The sequence below is a fragment of the Biomphalaria glabrata genome, chromosome 3, assembly GCF_947242115.1.
Source record: "Biomphalaria glabrata chromosome 3, xgBioGlab47.1, whole genome shotgun sequence".
Lineage (NCBI taxonomy): Eukaryota > Metazoa > Mollusca > Gastropoda > Planorbidae > Biomphalaria > Biomphalaria glabrata.
In genome coordinates, this window is record NC_074713.1 from 611,187 (window position 1) to 628,288 (window position 17,102).

The 17,102-nt window shown below is 41.7% G+C and overlaps 1 protein-coding gene across 1 annotated transcript in view; it reads right to left on the minus strand.

Moving 5' to 3' along the window:
- Window positions 1-17,102, minus strand: part of LOC106054208 (serine-rich adhesin for platelets-like) — a 160,418-nt gene that overhangs the window by 130,719 nt on the left and 12,597 nt on the right. Inside the window, exon 3 of the mRNA XM_056022811.1 lies at window positions 13,995-14,167. Coding sequence (XP_055878786.1) covers window positions 13,995-14,167 — 173 coding nt within the window. The remainder of the gene's footprint in view (window positions 1-13,994; window positions 14,168-17,102) is intronic.

The following is a 17,102-nucleotide window of genomic DNA, read 5'->3' on the forward strand; positions in this document are numbered from 1 at the left end:
TTGTCGAGGCCCTATGTTCCACGAGGAACCCAAAGGAATGATGATGATGATGATGATGATGATGAGTAGTGGCGGGGGGCTGTCTGGTAGCTTGTTGCATTAGCTATCTACTCTTAAAGATTTCTCCTATACTATCGCTGACCCAAGACATAATGCACACTAGCAGAGCACGTGATTTAAAACATCCCACAATCCTGAGGCCAGGGATAAATCTTCATTTCAAAACGTCGAATGGAACATTATGGAAATCACCTTTTCATATCACCCAATCTCTCTCTCTCTCTCTCTCTGGTGTGCGTGTGTGTGTGTGTGTAGAGCCATCACTCATCACAATCTCGCTTCCTTCCTCTCCCCCTCCCCAATAAACGTGTTTCCCACCTCCTAGAAACTTCTCTGCTCCCCCCCCCCCCCTCAGTAATCGTTGTGAGCCTTCCACTTGGTTCAGAAACTCATAAAACTGGCGCCCCAATTCCACCGTGTGTCACAGCGTTCATCAGTTGACAATACCTTCATCCAGGCCCTTTTATTATTATTATTATTATTATTATTAATATCATTATTATGTTACAATAACGAGTATTCATTCTCTGGCGAAGCCAGGGTCGAGTTTCGTTAAAGGGAAACAAAATTCATCGTAGTCCCTTTAACAGTTTCCATTGAAGAATTTTCTGGTGATGTGGCAGGTCTGCAGCACTACCGCCCTCTGTCAGGCAACGAGAATGTTCCTAGGAATGCCAAGGGCCTTGAAGGTATCTGTGAGGTCAGTTGTTATTATCCCCTCGGTTGATATAACAATGGGGTATATTGTTGTTTTAGATAATTTCCATAAACTCAATATCCAAGCCAAGGTTCCCATATTTTCTTTGTTTTTCAAGCTCAGATGTTGTTTTCTTAAATTATGAGACAGTGGTACGGCGATGTCAATAATGGTAGCGGCGTTTTCTGTTTTATCGATGAGCAGCAAATCAGGGCGATTAAAATCTACCGTTTTGTCAGTCAAAATAGGCCTATCCCAGTACAGTAGATGATCCGTAGACTCGAGAACCTCTTGTGGTGAGTATTTGTAATATGGAGGAGTATCCTTACCGATCAAATTGTGTGTCAAAGCCAAGTGCTGGTGTATTAGCTTTGCAACTTGGTTATGGCGACCTAGGTAGGCAGATTCTGATAGGGCTGGACATCCCGCCATTATGTGTTCAATTGACTCACCCACATTATTATTATTATTATTACTATGTTAGAAACGAACGATCATTCCTTCTCTGGCGCTGCCAGGGTCGAGTTTCGTTAAAGAGAAACATAATTCATCGTAGTCCCTTTATAAGTGTCCGCTGAGGAATTTTCTAGTGATTTGGCAGGTCTGCAGCAGTACCGCCCTCTGACAGGCAACGAGGATGTTCCTAGGAACGTTAAGGGCCTTGAAGGTATCTGTGAGGTCAGTTGTCATTATCCCCTCGGTTGATACAACAATGGGGTATATTGTTTTGTTAGTATACGTAACTTCCTTAAACGATTAATCTCCAAGCCTAGGTTCCCATATTTTCTTTGTTTTTTCCATTTCAGTTTTTCTTAAATCATGAGACAGTGGTACGGCGATGTCAATAAAGGTAGCGTGTTTTTTTAATCCATAAAAAACAGATCAAGGCGATTAAAATCTACCGTTTTTCAGGCATTCGTTATAGCCATGCATTCTTTGTATTCACTTTTTCTTTATAGAGCAACATTATTTGATATTGTAATAAAAGTTATACACAATTTTGTTCACAGCAAAGTTATATCAAGTTTTATAAGCTGAGATTCAATACGGCTACAGCGGTTTAGTTGTCTACCAGCAGTTTGGTGCTACAAGTCAACGACAGACCACAAGAGGTAGAGGCCCTATGCTCCCTGTGGGTCCACGTGAATAAGAGAGAGAATAAGAAGAATCATTTCAGACTAGTTGAACATAAAGTGAGTTAATTCCCCCTACACACTCATGTTTCCCAAAATAAATCATGCAAGTTATAACTATTACTTTTTTATTCCAATTCTTCTAGAGCTTAAAATTTACATTTGTTGGTAATGAAATGTTTCTAAATTCAGTTTTTGCGACTTCAATGAAAGATCGTACGCCATAGTCCGTCAGGCGGCTCCGTTAGTTGGCATTCAGGACGTCTCTTTGTAGCATACGTCTTTGGTAGGGACAGAGTTGAATGCCCCATTCAGGTGGCGCCGACGGACCTTCTTCAATGGGATATAAATAAACCCAGCTTTCTATTAGACTTATTGAACTCCCTCGCCTTCCACCCCGACAACAAACTACAGCGACATATTAAGAGGCACATTTTGAAGAGTTAGCAAAAAACACCCCAACACTAGATGTCTTATTAAAGGTCATTTCTGCGTGTCACAGTCAAATCTTACTATCCTCCTGACTACCCCCACCCCCTCAACAACCGCGCAGGTTGTAGTGTTAATATAACCGAGACCAATCATCATAGCATGGGCGTAGCCAGGGGGGGGGGGTTCTTGGGGTTCAAACCCCCCCCCCCCGAAATGAAATCCCCCCCGCAGGGGGGGGGGAACGGAATTAAGTGACTGATTTTTGCTTTCATTTTGTTTATTTTAGGTGAGATTTTAATACTAAATCATCACTTACCACAGCACAGCCGAGGCAGTTTTGAGTTAAAAACCCTCTACCAGGGGGTTTTGAGTTTAAATCCCCCTACCAGGGGGTTTTGAGATTTTAAAAAAACCCTATCAGGGGGTTTTGAGATACAAATCCCTCTACCAGGGGGCTTTGAGTTTAAAAACCCCTACAGGGGGTTTTGAATTTTAAACCCCCTACCAGAGAATTTTGCAGTTTAATCCCCCTCTTCTATAAAACAAAAAAAAAATGCAAACAACAATCCCCAAATTCCAACAGCACAGTTGAGGAAGATTTTGATTTTAAACCCCCCTCCAAAATTTACGATAAACCCCATCTTCAATATAAAAAAAGCAAATTACACACTATAAATTCTATGAGCGTATCGAAAGGGGTTTTAAGTTTAAACCCCAGCCCCTCCAGTTGGGGTTTGAAGCTAAAAAGTACCTCTTCAATATAAAAAAAAAGCAAATTACACACTATAAAATCTATGAGCGTAGCCAAAGGGGTTTTGAGTTTAAATCCCCCTCCTCCAGATGGCTTTTTCTTTAAAGTTTAAAACCCCTCCAGATGGTTTTGAGTTTAAAATTCCCTTACAGAGCGTTTAGAGTTGAAAACCTCTCTCTTCAATATTATTTAAAAGCAAACTACAGTCACCAAATTCTAAGATCGTAGCTAAATGGGGTTTTGAATTAAAAACAAAACAAAAAAACTCCAGAGATTTCTTAGTTCAAAACCCCTCAACAGATGATTTGACGAAAAAACTTTCCTTTTCGATATAAAATCTAAAGCGAAATACAGGCATGTAATTCCAAGAGCGTAGTCAAGAAAGGTTACAAATTTCTACCAGTGGCTTGGGCTCCATTAATAAAGTGTGAATAGTCTTCTGCCGAAATTGAAAATCATTAAATGTGTCTCAACAAAGATGGTTAAGACAGATTTTAGGAGTCAGTCATAGAGATCGGGTCTAAATCAAAGAAATCATATGCCGAACTGGGAGTCGAATCCTTAGTAAGGTTGTGACAGAGCGTCGCATGAGGTTTTGCGGGACATGTTCTCACACAAAATGAATTACGCAAAATAAAAAGCTTGCCGGAAAATGCGCCGAACGGCGCGAGAGGGTCTAAGTCAGTAAGAATAGCACATTAGGTTCTTTGAAATAAAACTTTTTAATAGCAAGATAATGCACTGTAGATACCTCAGAATATGTATTTTGTTGGCTTTCAATACCAGAAATAGTGCTCGGCGGCGGGGCTTCGCCCCGCGCTGGGGGAGCACTGCGAACTCCCCCAGACCCCCTTGCTAGCAAGGGCGGGGAGTCTACAATAAACAATAAACGTCTTCCGAAAGGGTCAGAATGTAATAAAGATTAATTATGTACACACACACATATATTTTTTTTCGCCCGGGGAGGGGGACCCCAAAACCCTCCCCGAAAAAAAATCCTGGCTACGCCCATGCATCATAGTAACCCTGAGCACTGACCCGTGACGGTCCACTGGTTGCCACGTTACAGGTCAGTTGTCAGGCCCACTATGGCGATTGTGGTCTCGATATAACTCGAGTCAGTTACGGAACTTTAATAGTAATTTCTATAAATAGTTTGCAGTTGGTTTCTAAAATGTTTACTAAAGATAAGGGGATCATAATAAACGCAGTACAGTGTTTGTTTCATGAAGTGACCAGGGAAGCCAGTCTAAGCCTGATAAACGCAGTACAGTGTCTGTTTCATGAAGTGACCAGAGAAGCCAGTCTAGGTCTGATAAACGCAGTACAGTGTCTGTATCATAAAGTAACCAGAGAACCCAGTCTAAGCCTGATAAACGCAGTATAGTGTCTGTATCATAAAGTAACCAGAGAAGCCTGTCTAAGCCTGATAAACGCAGTATAGTGTCTGTATCATAAAGTGACCAGGGAAGCCAGTCTAAGCCTGATAAACGCAGTACAGTGTCTGTATCATAAAGTGACCAGGGAACCCAGCCTAAGCCTGATAAACGCAGTACAGTGTCTGTATCATAAAGTGACCAGGGAACCCAGTCTAAGCCTGATAAACGCAGTACAGTGTCTGTATCATAAAGTGCCCAGTGAAGCCAGTCTAGGTCTGGTAAACGCAGTACAGTGTCTGTTTCAGAAAGTGACCAGGGAGGTCAGTCTAGGTCTGGTAAACGCAGTACAGTGTCTGTTTCATAAAGTGACCAGGGAACCCAGTATAAGCCTGATAAACGCAGAATAGTATCTGTTTCATTCTGTGGCAGTTTACGTCTCAAGAGACGATCTTATCCCTTTGCAACTTCTGGTGTGACTAAAGAGGCCAATCCTTGATACACAGCTGCGATCACAGGTTGAGCATCTGCATTCCCCCCCCCCCCCCATCTTTCTACTTTTGTTATGTATGGCATCTGCAACCAGGGTCCTTTCTTTTAATCTCGCTCTCCGCGTGGATCTATCCAGTGCCACTTTTTCCCACTTTTCGATTTCGAAGAGCTTCATATCGTTTTTGCATACATCCATATAACCGTAAAAGTGGACGACCAGCGGCTCTCCTGCCTTCTGGTTGATCACCTTAGATTCCCTCTGAGATTAAGTGCGTAGTGGTTACCAGATCAGACAACCCTCTTTTAAGTGCGCCTTTTAACGATGTGTTCTGAAGCTGCTTTGCTGGAAGTCTGCATTCTCTTGTGACACTCCACTAGACCTTGTCACGCGTGTCCCAATTCTCAGCTTTCGGACCATGCCTCGTCTGATTCTGTTGTGTCCCGAGGCGAAAGATTATTCATTGATTGCGCCCCCCCCCTCCCCAGGGGCTTAGTGGTCAGTTAGAGCCAATCGTCTCGGTTAGAGGCCGTTTCAATGACCCTGAATGACACAAAGCGACACAGGCTACACACCAACATAAGACACAATGGTATCCAAGTTTCATTCAATTAGTGGAGACTTCGACCTTTAAAGGAGCGAACTGGTTTCACTTCAACTTATCGATTTTTTTTTTTCAAAAGACACTTTCACGCTCCTAATTTTCTGTCGGGTTCTCTCAAGTTCAGTCGTTTCATTTCCTTTTTTTTTTTTTTTTTGTTAAATTCACTTTCTCACAGACTCACTTTTGTTGTCTCCCCCTAGCAATAAATCAATACTTCTGGAAATAGTAAACACTAATGCTAGTAGTAAAGACTGCTTGAACGATTGGTCCGGCCTGATAGAGTGAAAGGGAAAAAAATAACAACCCGACCTAAACACTCAGAGAGAGAGAGAGAGAGAGCGAGAGAGCGAGAGAGAGAGAGAGAGCGAGAAAGAGAGAGAGAGCGAGAGAGAGAAAGAGAGAGAGCGAAAGAGAGAAAGAGAAAGAGAGCGAGAGAAAAAGAGAGAGAGAGCGAGAGAGAGAAAAAGAGAGAGCGAGAGAGAGAGAGAAAGAGCGAGAGAGAGAAAGAGAGAGCGAGAGAGAAAGAGAGAGCAAGAGAGAAAAAGAGAGAGAGAGAAAAAGAGAGAGAGAGAGAGAGAAAAAGAGAGAGAAAGAGAGAGAGATCGAGAGAGAGAGAAAGAGAAAGAGCGAGAGAGAGAGAGAGAGAGAGAAAGAGAGCGAGAGAGAGAAAGAGAGAGAGAGAGAGAGAGAAAGAGCGAGACAGAGAGCGAGAGAGCGCGCACGCGCGCGAGAGAGAGAGAGAGAGAGAGAGAGAGAAGATGACTAGAAAAGAATCAAAAGGATTCGATGAAAGAGATGACGGGTTGATGTCAAAGGTTCCGTGGGTGCGCGCGCATGTGGCATACAGGAAACGAACTATCAATTAATGTGTAGGACTACACATTCTCTCTGACACATACCCAGACACATGTACATTGTGAGTATATGTGTTAGTGCTTTAACCACAAAAATGTCCCCCGGAAACACAAATCCTAAAAAACATACTTTAAAAACCAAAATAATACTTTAAAAAAAAAAGTTTATCTAAGGAAACGAACCGCTAATTACTGCCATTGATCATAAGATCGTAGGGTTTAGCTTCCTTTCTTTTACATAAAACAAAAATTAATTTATTACTTATAATTGACTAACGATTATGTTAATTTTTTAATTGATTCGTGTATTGATGTCGACTATGAATATTTATGCAAAATTTCAACTTGATCCGACAATGGAAAGTTGAAGAAAAAACATGCTCAAACTTTTTAACAGACAGATATAACGAGTTAATATAAGCTTCGTAAAAAAAAACGTCAAGGAAAGATTTATCAGAGTAGAAGACACCAGTCTAGACCATGCCTGAGCCGAGTAGTCTACAGATTATGGACAGAGTAGTGTATATACTGTATGATGTTTAGGCCACGAAATCTACATCTAATCTGAACTAAACTCTGTTGATCCTCAATCACACAATGAGTTAGCTGACTAAAGAAAATATAGCACCAAAATACTGCCAAGAAAAATCATACCGATAGAAATCGTGCGGTTCAAGGGTTCCTGCGCATTGATTCCAAGTGTCACTGTTCGTTAGAAGGTGTTTTTTTTTCCAGACTCGATGAAAGAACTTCTCAACAAGTCTAGGTGAAATTAAAAGCTACACTGCCTGTATGGAATGAATGGCTGTTCAATAACTTAAACTGCGATTCAATTACAGTGCTATCCATGGAACAACTTCAGTTATTTCAGGACTGGTTTCTATAGACCACATGCACACTTCAATAGACTCTAGCGGAGAGCTACAGAGAAATGAGTTGATTCTATTAATTTGGCAATTACACAAACACTAATGCCAGCTAACAACAACCAGGCCACTTCACCCAGTCCGCCCCGCCAACCACCCCCAGAGCGTCTACGACACACAAATAATCGAAAGGGATCAACAAGAAAAAAAAAAAAAAAGGTCCCTGTTATTGATGGGATAATAACAGAAAATAAATCACACCAGCGCTAGGACTCAATCGATTTCAGAGAGTCGATTCTCTGCGAACTGTTCTTGGTGCTTGATAATAAAAGCTATTTGTGTTTTTATTTTGAGTTTTGAAGGCGTCAAATGAAAACACCACAAGCCCATTCAGCATAAACACATACAAGCTGAGTTTGTGAGAAATTGTACAGCCTTAGTGTCAGAATAAGGTTGCTGTTTTTAAAGACTGTCGAAAGCATCTAATTTTGAACTGTCATTGGGTCAATGCACACGCCCGCTTCTGACACCAAATTAATGTCCCATTTTTCAGTTCGTATGATTACGTCTGTTGGGTGATACTGGGTTCAAGTTTATGTCTGTTGTATTTTGTAGGCGTGGTCAGGACGAGCAGACCTACAACATTTAAACACCTGCCTTAAATAAGTAAGAAAATCTTCCGAAGGCAGCCGTAGCAATAAAAGGCTGATTAACAAATATCTGTACTCGTATACAATACTTGATGAATAGTATACATCCATAAGATTATAATCCATCAATACAATAACAAGCTCCTTCAAGAAACAATGTCGAGAGTAACTAAAATTCTTCAGACTTGAAGAACGACTGACTCTCTAACACTTCAGTGTAACTTCTAGCTTATAGAGCGAATGGCCTAGTGACTAAGTTAACATTTAACTCTGGACTGCCTCTACCCTCAGTATCAGGTTAGCTGAAGGTTGGAGGGTTTCACTCTAAAACTCCTGGTAGTTGTGAGTTTAGCCGAGTCCATCCTTGATAGAAGGCTGCGTCCATTCTTAACCTTTAACCTATTAGGGTGGCTGCCTGGTCGTGCGTCGTGCTGTATGCGCGCTGGACTGTCGTTTGGACTTGACGATGGTCCAGGGTTCATACCCTGCGTGCAGCCCCCCCCCCTCTCCGTCGTCCAGAGTGAGGTCTGGTCTAGGAAATAAATTGTCTTCAACTCTGAAGGAACATCCGAAACATGTCAAACATTTTACAAACATTAACCTTAACCTCGAAAACAAACCATATCGCGCAGATAAACTGCGTATACATGTATATTAGTGTATTTTCTAATGTACTTTCTACCAAGCAAGTACTTAGTATTTCCTTAAATGCATGTCAGGATATTCTGTTGCTGTAGTCTGAATGTAATCATGTCAGTCTAATCGCAAGAGACATACATTTGTATAAAGTATCATTAAACTACCCAAGAGTTCGTTTTTTAGCGGCCCCCTAAAGGGGAAAAGACGCTATTAGTTTTGTGCGAAATGTCTGTCCGTCCGTCCCGTTTAGATCTCGTAAACTAGAAGAGATATTGAAAATACGACTTCACAATATTTTAGACCATTCAAAGTTCTGATGCAACGGTTACTTTTTTTTTTCCTGAAAGCGAAAATTCTAATTTTTAAAATCAATTATGCAAGCAGTTTTTTATAAGAAAAAGCTAATTAGTATGCATTATATGTTAGACCTAATTTAAGACGAATAGTAATCTTATAAACATCATTTTCGTGAACATTTTTTCTATTTAGCGGATTTTTTTTTTTTTTTTTTTTTTTTTTTTTAGGATTCGAATATGAGATTGAGCCTTTTCGAAACAATTAACTTATTTAGTTCGAACCGAGGGTCCCGGGTTCGAATCCTGGTGAAGACTGGGATTTTCAACTTCTGAGTCTACCCAGCTCTAATGGGTACCTGACATTAGATGGGGAAAAGCAAGGGCGGTTGGTCGTTGTGCTGGCTACATGACACCCTCGTTAACCGTAGGCCACAAAAACAGATGAACTTTACATCATCTGCCCTATAGACCACAAACTAGTTAGGCCAGGTTCACATCTTACTTTACATTCACTTTCACGTATCCTTTGATCTGCGGGACGGTTGGGGCACTACACAAGATCTGTTAACCTTCTTTCTCCATTCTTATCTCTCATTTGTCTTTGATATAATTTCATTCGGATGTTCTTTCTGAAAATATTGAAGCCTACCTGGGTGGACCACTGGTCGTGCGGTTTGCGCGCTGGACTGTCGTTTGGATTTATCGACGATCGAAGGTTCAAACCCTGCCTGCTCCCATCCCCCGTCGTCCTGCGGGAGGTTTGGACTAGGAAGTGAACTATCTTCAACTCTGAAGGATTATCCGAATTACGTAAAACATTTTACTTCGGGGGCCGATTTTGAGTTTGTGTTTCCACACAAACAGTCTTTTGTAACCTTGTTTTTTAATGTTTCCATCCAAGTTTTGTATCCGACTGCTGCGGAATGCATCCTTTTGGCAACTTTCTTGCAAGTATTTTCTTACTTGCGGTGGGAGAGGTGAATAAGTTAAGACAGAGCAAGGATAGTTCGGGGCGGGACGTTTGGGCGCTAGAAGAAATGACATCATAATAATAAGATAAGATAATTTTATTGATGCAATCAAATGGAAATTCAGTTTGACTACAATTGACAACCTCAGCGTAACTACTTTACAAAAACAATATGGATGAAAAATTCGAACAACATTCACACACGAAACACATACACATTCACAACCAGCGCTTCATGAATTTGACTTCTATGTACTTCTCGATGACGACAGCTGATCTTGTAACACTTTGACCGATAGTGGGATAAAGGAGTTTTAAAATCTTTCTGTTTTACTCCTAATGGAAAGGGGACGACCACTTCGTTCAGATCTTATGTAACAGTGGTTTAATGGGTGCAGGTTGTCTTTAAGAATCGTGAGTGTTTCGGAAAGGCATCGTTCTCGAAAAAAGCTCTTCAAGAGATGGTAGCTGAGTAATACATGATGCTTTTTCAATTAGTCTATGTATAATAAGAAGAAAAACATAAAAAATGCTTTAAAAAAAAACCTATGCGAAAGTGTAGTTGTATCAAAGAGTTTGGATCAGCCTTGTAAATCAGTTTGTAATAGATGTAGACCAACAACAATAAAACTGTGCGATTGGAAATATGTTTGCCAGTTGTTCTTGTAAGGGCTATTTCATGCTTATAGCTTTGAGGAGGCACAAAACCCCCAGTGCAAAAGCCCTCAGCCCCCCCCCCCCACCCCCTGGATGTCATCAACGAACCACGATGGACGAACTAGACATGACATAGCTTTCTGAATACGCTATGATGCTTCTTTGGACTAGTTGGGAAAATGGGGAGGGGGGGGGGAGGAGTACTTGGGTGGATTTTAACGTAATTGGTTATTTAAAAGCACTTATTGGGAAAAAAAAGGGGGGGGGAAAGGTGTGGCGACCTGAATTCGAGCTCATGACGCAGGCCTCCTCAAGCCGATATTGTTTAGCCACTCTGCTAGCGAGGTGCGTATGAAATATGAAATTAGAAGATCGTGAAGTTATCTGTTGTCTTTTTCAAAATTGCGACCAATAAAGGGGACTGATTATACCCCCCCACACCAAAGTCAAGTACAATTTCTTTCCCTTATTCGAGCTACCAAACAAAATAATTTATTACCAATAGTTAATTAATTAATCGGTTAACTTTTTTAAAAAATATATATATATATATATATATATTTGTGTTGTCAGGAAAAAGAAATAATTGGGTATAGGGGAAATAACTTGTACAAACTTTTTAGCAGACAGACAGACTGAGTCGATATAAGCTTTGTGTGGTGACACGGTTACTGTGTGGTCAGCCGTGACACACGGTCAAGTGTTGAGTATCGAGAGTTAGGGGACTTGGGGGGAAGTGACGAGTGTGTAAACAAGAAGAGAGAGAGAAAGGTCAGCGAGTGAAGCAGGAGATCTGTACATAACGTTGCCATGTATATATGTTATGTTAAAATGTTCGACAATTAAAAAGGCACTGTCAACGTAAAAGGAACTTGTTTCTTCACACTTTGTAAAACAGAAACACAAAACTGTTTACAACAAACACAATACAAGGAACATATTTATTGTGTCTAAAACATCGAACACCAAAATGTTCCGCGCCAAAAAAAAATGGTGCGCCAAAACGTCTGCTTCGTGGATAGGTGACGTCACCAGTGAGTCTCAATTGAAAACTATGGGAAACCAAGACCCGACTACAATCTCAAGAGGCTAGAAGCCCTAACAGACTTGCAACTGGGAACGAACACAAAATGTGAACACTGAGAGTGTTGTACCTTTTTCTACGGACATGCTCTATAACACAGAGTGAGAATCCTCGCCATGGAGCGAGCAGTTTCTAAATATAGCCGCGGCTATTGATTACGTGAAATCTATTCACAGGAGCGTTAACAACTTGGAAGGGAGAAAAAAAAAGGGGAGGCCGGGGGAGAACCTGAACACCACGACTAAGATTTGTGTGGTAGGCCTACAATTATCTACCTCTTCATTACTCTGAGCACTTCCGTGTGTGTGTTTGATTCACTTGGCCCTCCCTCTATGTTATTAATATGCCTCCTCAAAAAAACAGTCGTCGCAGTCTAGAATGACATTGTCCGATAACCGGGCAAGTACACTGATGCATACACTCAAGTCAACCCTTTATTTTTACAAAGCTTATTATCAACTCGCTCTGTCATTGTTTATATGGTTGTAATAGATTTCCCGACCTCTTCTACAAATCCCCAATCGTCGTACAATTTTGCATAAAGGCTCATGATCGATGACAACAAGTGAATCAATCAAAAAATCAATCATTTAGTTAATCAATAAGTCAGACAGACAGATAGATAGATAGACATACAGACAGATAGATAGATAGACAGACATACATACAGACCGACAGATAGGCAGATAGATAGACAGACAGATAGACAGGCAGACAGACAGACATACAGACAGACAGACAGATAGATATAGATAGATAGATAGACAGACAGATAGATAGGCAGACAGACAGACATACAGACAGATATAGATAGATAGATAGATAGATAGATAGATAGATAGATAGATAGATAGATAGATAGATAGATAGATAGATAGACATGTACAAAGGCCCAGCTGTGTCCTGCATGACCAGGTAGCTGTTGACATTTCTCTCTCCCTACTGCGACCTCGTTTTAAGACTTCACTTAACTACGAGCGAACAAAGGCAAGGCAGGGGGTAGGGGGTGGTGTCTAAGGTAAACACACCTACACCATATCAACTCATAACATAATGTTAACAAACCAGCTTTCCATTTCTGCCACATTTCGCTACGTTCCTTCCTCGGCCCACTATCCCCCCCCCCGTCCGACCACCACTGCCCAACCCATTCCCGTCAAGAGCAACGAGCGTGTCTTGACACCTGATTTCCATTAAGCTATTTTATCTCAGACCGCGGCAAACAGGCCATTACAACGATTGCAAGGGGGGAGATAGAGATGGTCACAGAAAGATTTTCCACCTCTGGACAAAAAATTGCAAAAATGTCCATGAGCACTATCATGATGGGGTCATGGTGGGGGGAAGTGTAGTGGGGTCGCATTGTGTTTAGTTGCGCGGTCCATAATGGGATCTTGATGGGGTCATGGTGGGGGTTAGTGTAGTGGTGGCAATGTGTTTAGTTGCGCGGTCCATAATGGGATCTTGATGGGGTCATGGTGGGGGTTAGTGTATTGGTGGCATTGTGTTTAGTTGCGCGGTCCATAATGGGATCTTGATGGGGTCATGGTGGGGGTTAGTGTAGTGGTGGCAATGTGTTTAGTTGCGCGGTCCATAATGGGATCTTGATGGGGGTCATGGTGGGGGTTAGTGTATTGGTGGCATTGTGTTTAGTTGTGCGGTCCATAATGGGATCTGGATGGGACCAACTGTGTTAAGTCCACATGGGGGTCAGTTGTCTGGATGGAATAAGCGAAATCAGCAGTTTGGTCTTAGTGGTTGACACAGGATGTGACCAGACAATTCGTCATGCTGGTTTTAAGAAAACTATTCGCTCTGCACCTTTTTTTTTAAAAAATCTACTCAATTTAAACAGCAGCTCCGTTCATCTACCACATTTGGCCAAGCCTCTGGGAAAAATATGTCAACATAAGGCTTCCATGGATCTACATTTCATTTTCAATTTCACAGTCAAACAGTAAAAAAGTTTGTTGAAATTATTTGGACGAAAACAATTTTTTATTTCAACATTGAATGTGTCGAAATGTAATGCAAGGGAAATAATCAGTATATAATTTTCTCGAGGGAAATATGTTCACCGCAGTAGTCTCCCTTATCTTAATGCCATCACTAAATAACCATAGTTCTAGCCAAAACGTAACAGTGTAGGCTACACCTAGTTCTCGTATATTCCTTACCTGGCAGGAAAGGAACAATAGATCATAAGCTTAAGCTGTGTGAAAAATAGAACAATATCTAAAGGAGTCGGCACATAGACTTCTTGGCAACTGAAAGACTTTACAACATGTATCCGAAAGTTTCGGGGTTATAGAAATTCTTTGAAGAATTTTAAGCCGCACAATTATGCTATACCCAACCATCTTTGGAGCCAAACAAGATACAAATAATAGATCTAAGACAAACACTCCACAGGTGATGTGTTATTCTGAACTCACCTGCATCGAAGGCCGCTCTGAATCGCATGTAGCTGAGTACAAGTCTGAGCAGGGAAGATTTATCTTTCTTGGCCAGGACCTTTTTATCCAGGGGGAGTAAGTCGATCAGTTCCGTCAGTATGCTGTTCTCTGTGTCCCTGCGCTGTTTGGCAATGATGCGCAGTCTGTTAGCTCTGGAACATTCAACAGAAAGAAATAACATGGACTATTGCCTTTGTGAAGGGCATCATTGACATTGCTACATGATCTGTTGGAACAGGAAACATGGGTCGAATTGAAACGATACATTGCCTGTTGACTCAGGAACATTAATATTATGTAATTATAATAATAATTTTATTTATATAGCGCCGTTTGTACACACAATGAAGGCTCATGGCCGCTGTGATAACATTACAAACACAGACATGGGAGCTAAAATGACTAATCTAAAAGAAATTTTAAACAGATAGGTCTTAATGTTCTTCTTGGATGTAGTGTAGCATGTTATCTGTCTGAGATCAAATGGGAGTGAGTTCCAAACCTGTGGTGCGAGAACAGAAAAAGCCCGCAGACCGTAGCTTTTGAGGGAGAAACGTAACACCACTAGAAGCGTTGAGTCCATTGAGCGCAGGGTTCTCTGAGGGACATATGGAGTGAGCAGTTCGCTCATGACATTTCTTTATTATAGATACACTGATGACAAAGTGTGACCACCTTGTAGTCGATTCTCGCTTTCACAGGAAGCCAATGGAGCGTGCGCAAGAGCGTAGTAATTTTTCTTAGGACTATTCGTGCGGCGTTTTTATGAATTCGTTGCAGCTTTTGTAATCGGGTATAACTGCTAGCGCGGGGTTGCAGAAGTCAAGGCAATAAGTATTTAGGCAAGGTGCGATGGGCAGGTCACGTCTGCAGAATGGAAGACCACCGCATCCCTAAAAGACTCTTGTATGGCCAACTAAGCGAAGGAAAGCGCTCGCAAGGTGGTCAAAGAAAGCGCTTCAGGGACACCCTCAAAGCTTCTCTGAAGGCGTTCAGCATAGACCCAGCTGGCGCACAGGTTGCTGAGGAAAAAAGAACAACGCTGGCAGAAGAAAAAACGCCAGAGAAGAAAAGCAAGGCAAACGACACTAGCTCCAGCTGGAATAACCTGCCCAGTGTGCGGCCGAACATTCCGGGCTCACATAGGTCTCACCAGCCACATGAGGAGGCATAAAACCCCAGTGCAAAGCCCTCAGCCCCCTGGATGACAAAGTGGTCATCATCGAACCACGATGGACGAACTTTATATATATATATATCTATAAATATTTAGGCAAGGTAGATAAAGACCCAGACACATAAGCAACAAATGGACCATTTATCCAAAACCTAAATGTGTGCCCTTGAAAGTAATGGCAGGAAGAGGTTTATTTGCAATATGACCCAGGTAAGCCCTTGAAAAAAAGGAAAAAGCTCTGCTGACGGTCAAAATTTTAGTACCATATGTATAGTTATCGTTGTTCTCTCCCTTGAGTAGTGTTTTGGAGTGTTAGTGTAAGTGTGTGTGTGTGTGTTTCTATGGTGACGGTGGAAAGAGGTTAGCTATGCAGTGTGAATGGTGCAAGAAGCGCGGCAATGTCATCAGCTGTCTTGTGTAGGAGATACCGTATCCAGAACGCCAGATTGAAAAGATGTTTAGAGATTGTAAATAATGGCGACCATTACATCCTAACTAGATGGACAGGCACTGCCACTTGATCCATATGGCTGCTTGACCAGACATCATTAATAACCATGAGTCATTGCAATGACAAGCTGCTGATAGGAAACTATAAGTCATGAACCAAGTCCATTGAAACTCTATAGGTCTTTTCAACTGTTCCCACTCCTTTAGACCAAGTTCCTACGAAATCTACTAAAATCAATAGTACTTTTCTCTATCAAATATATTTCAAGGTCTAGTGATTCTTTAGAAAGCGTTGTACAGTGAGTAGGGAGCGTTACCGGGGGGGGGGATATTTTTTTTAATGGGGTGGGAGGTTCAAACGCAAAGACACAAAAAAAAGTATGTCCAACCAAATAATATATTTGTGTGGTACAGATTGTGGTCATGATGGTCCCGAGTTCAAACCCTTCTCTTGGCCACAGTGGCATAGCTAGGGTGGGAGGAGGGGAGGGGAAATCGAAACACCCCCCCCCCCCCCCCGGGCCCCAAATGAGAGTATGAAATTTCTTTTACATTAAATATTAAGCCATTATCTCATGCCATGATGTCGAATGTCAAAATGAGGGGCCCCAAAAGAGGTCAACCCCCCCCCCACTCCGAGTCCCCAAATTTTGGAAAATTCCTAGCTACGCCACTGCTTGGCCACCTCTCATAGTCTCCTGCCCATATGCAGGAGACTATGGATAAGGACGTAGTATTTTTCTTTTCTGCAGGAACATAAAAAAACTACATTATAATAATAATAATTATCTCATCACTGCAATTAACAGCTGGGCCGTCCCTGTGCTCCTTTACACGTTCGGTGTGATCAAATGGACTGACACCGACCTACATGACATTGACAGACTCACTAGAAAATTACTAACCAAGTTTCGATGTCTACACCCCAAGTCCTCCACCATAAGGTTATACCTGCCCAGGAAGGATGGGGGTCGTGGATTGCAGAACATCTTCAAATTATGTAAGATGCAAGTTTTAAAAATACGATCAAAACTGCTCGCCTCCAGCAACAAATTAGTTTCCTTCCTACGGAAATACGACTCCGATGCAACCCCTCTGAACCTACACAATGCTGATGTCAATATCGGTTTGGACGACGTAGGGCATGAGATTCGCCAATGGGAAGAAAAAACACTCCACGGAAAATTTCCGGCTTCATTACATGGGGACAACATCGACAAGGCTGCTTCCTTAACATGGCTCAAAGCAGGTCATCTCTACCCTGAAACAGAAGGCTTTGTTACAGCAATACAGGACAGAGTAATCAGGACAAAAAATTACGAGAAGCATATCCTGAAACTCAATGTTGTCGACAAATGCCGAAAATGTGGAAATGTGGGCGAGTCGATTGAACACATTATGGCAGGATGTCCAGCCCTATCAGAATCAGCCTACCTAGGTCGCCATAACCAAGTTGCAAA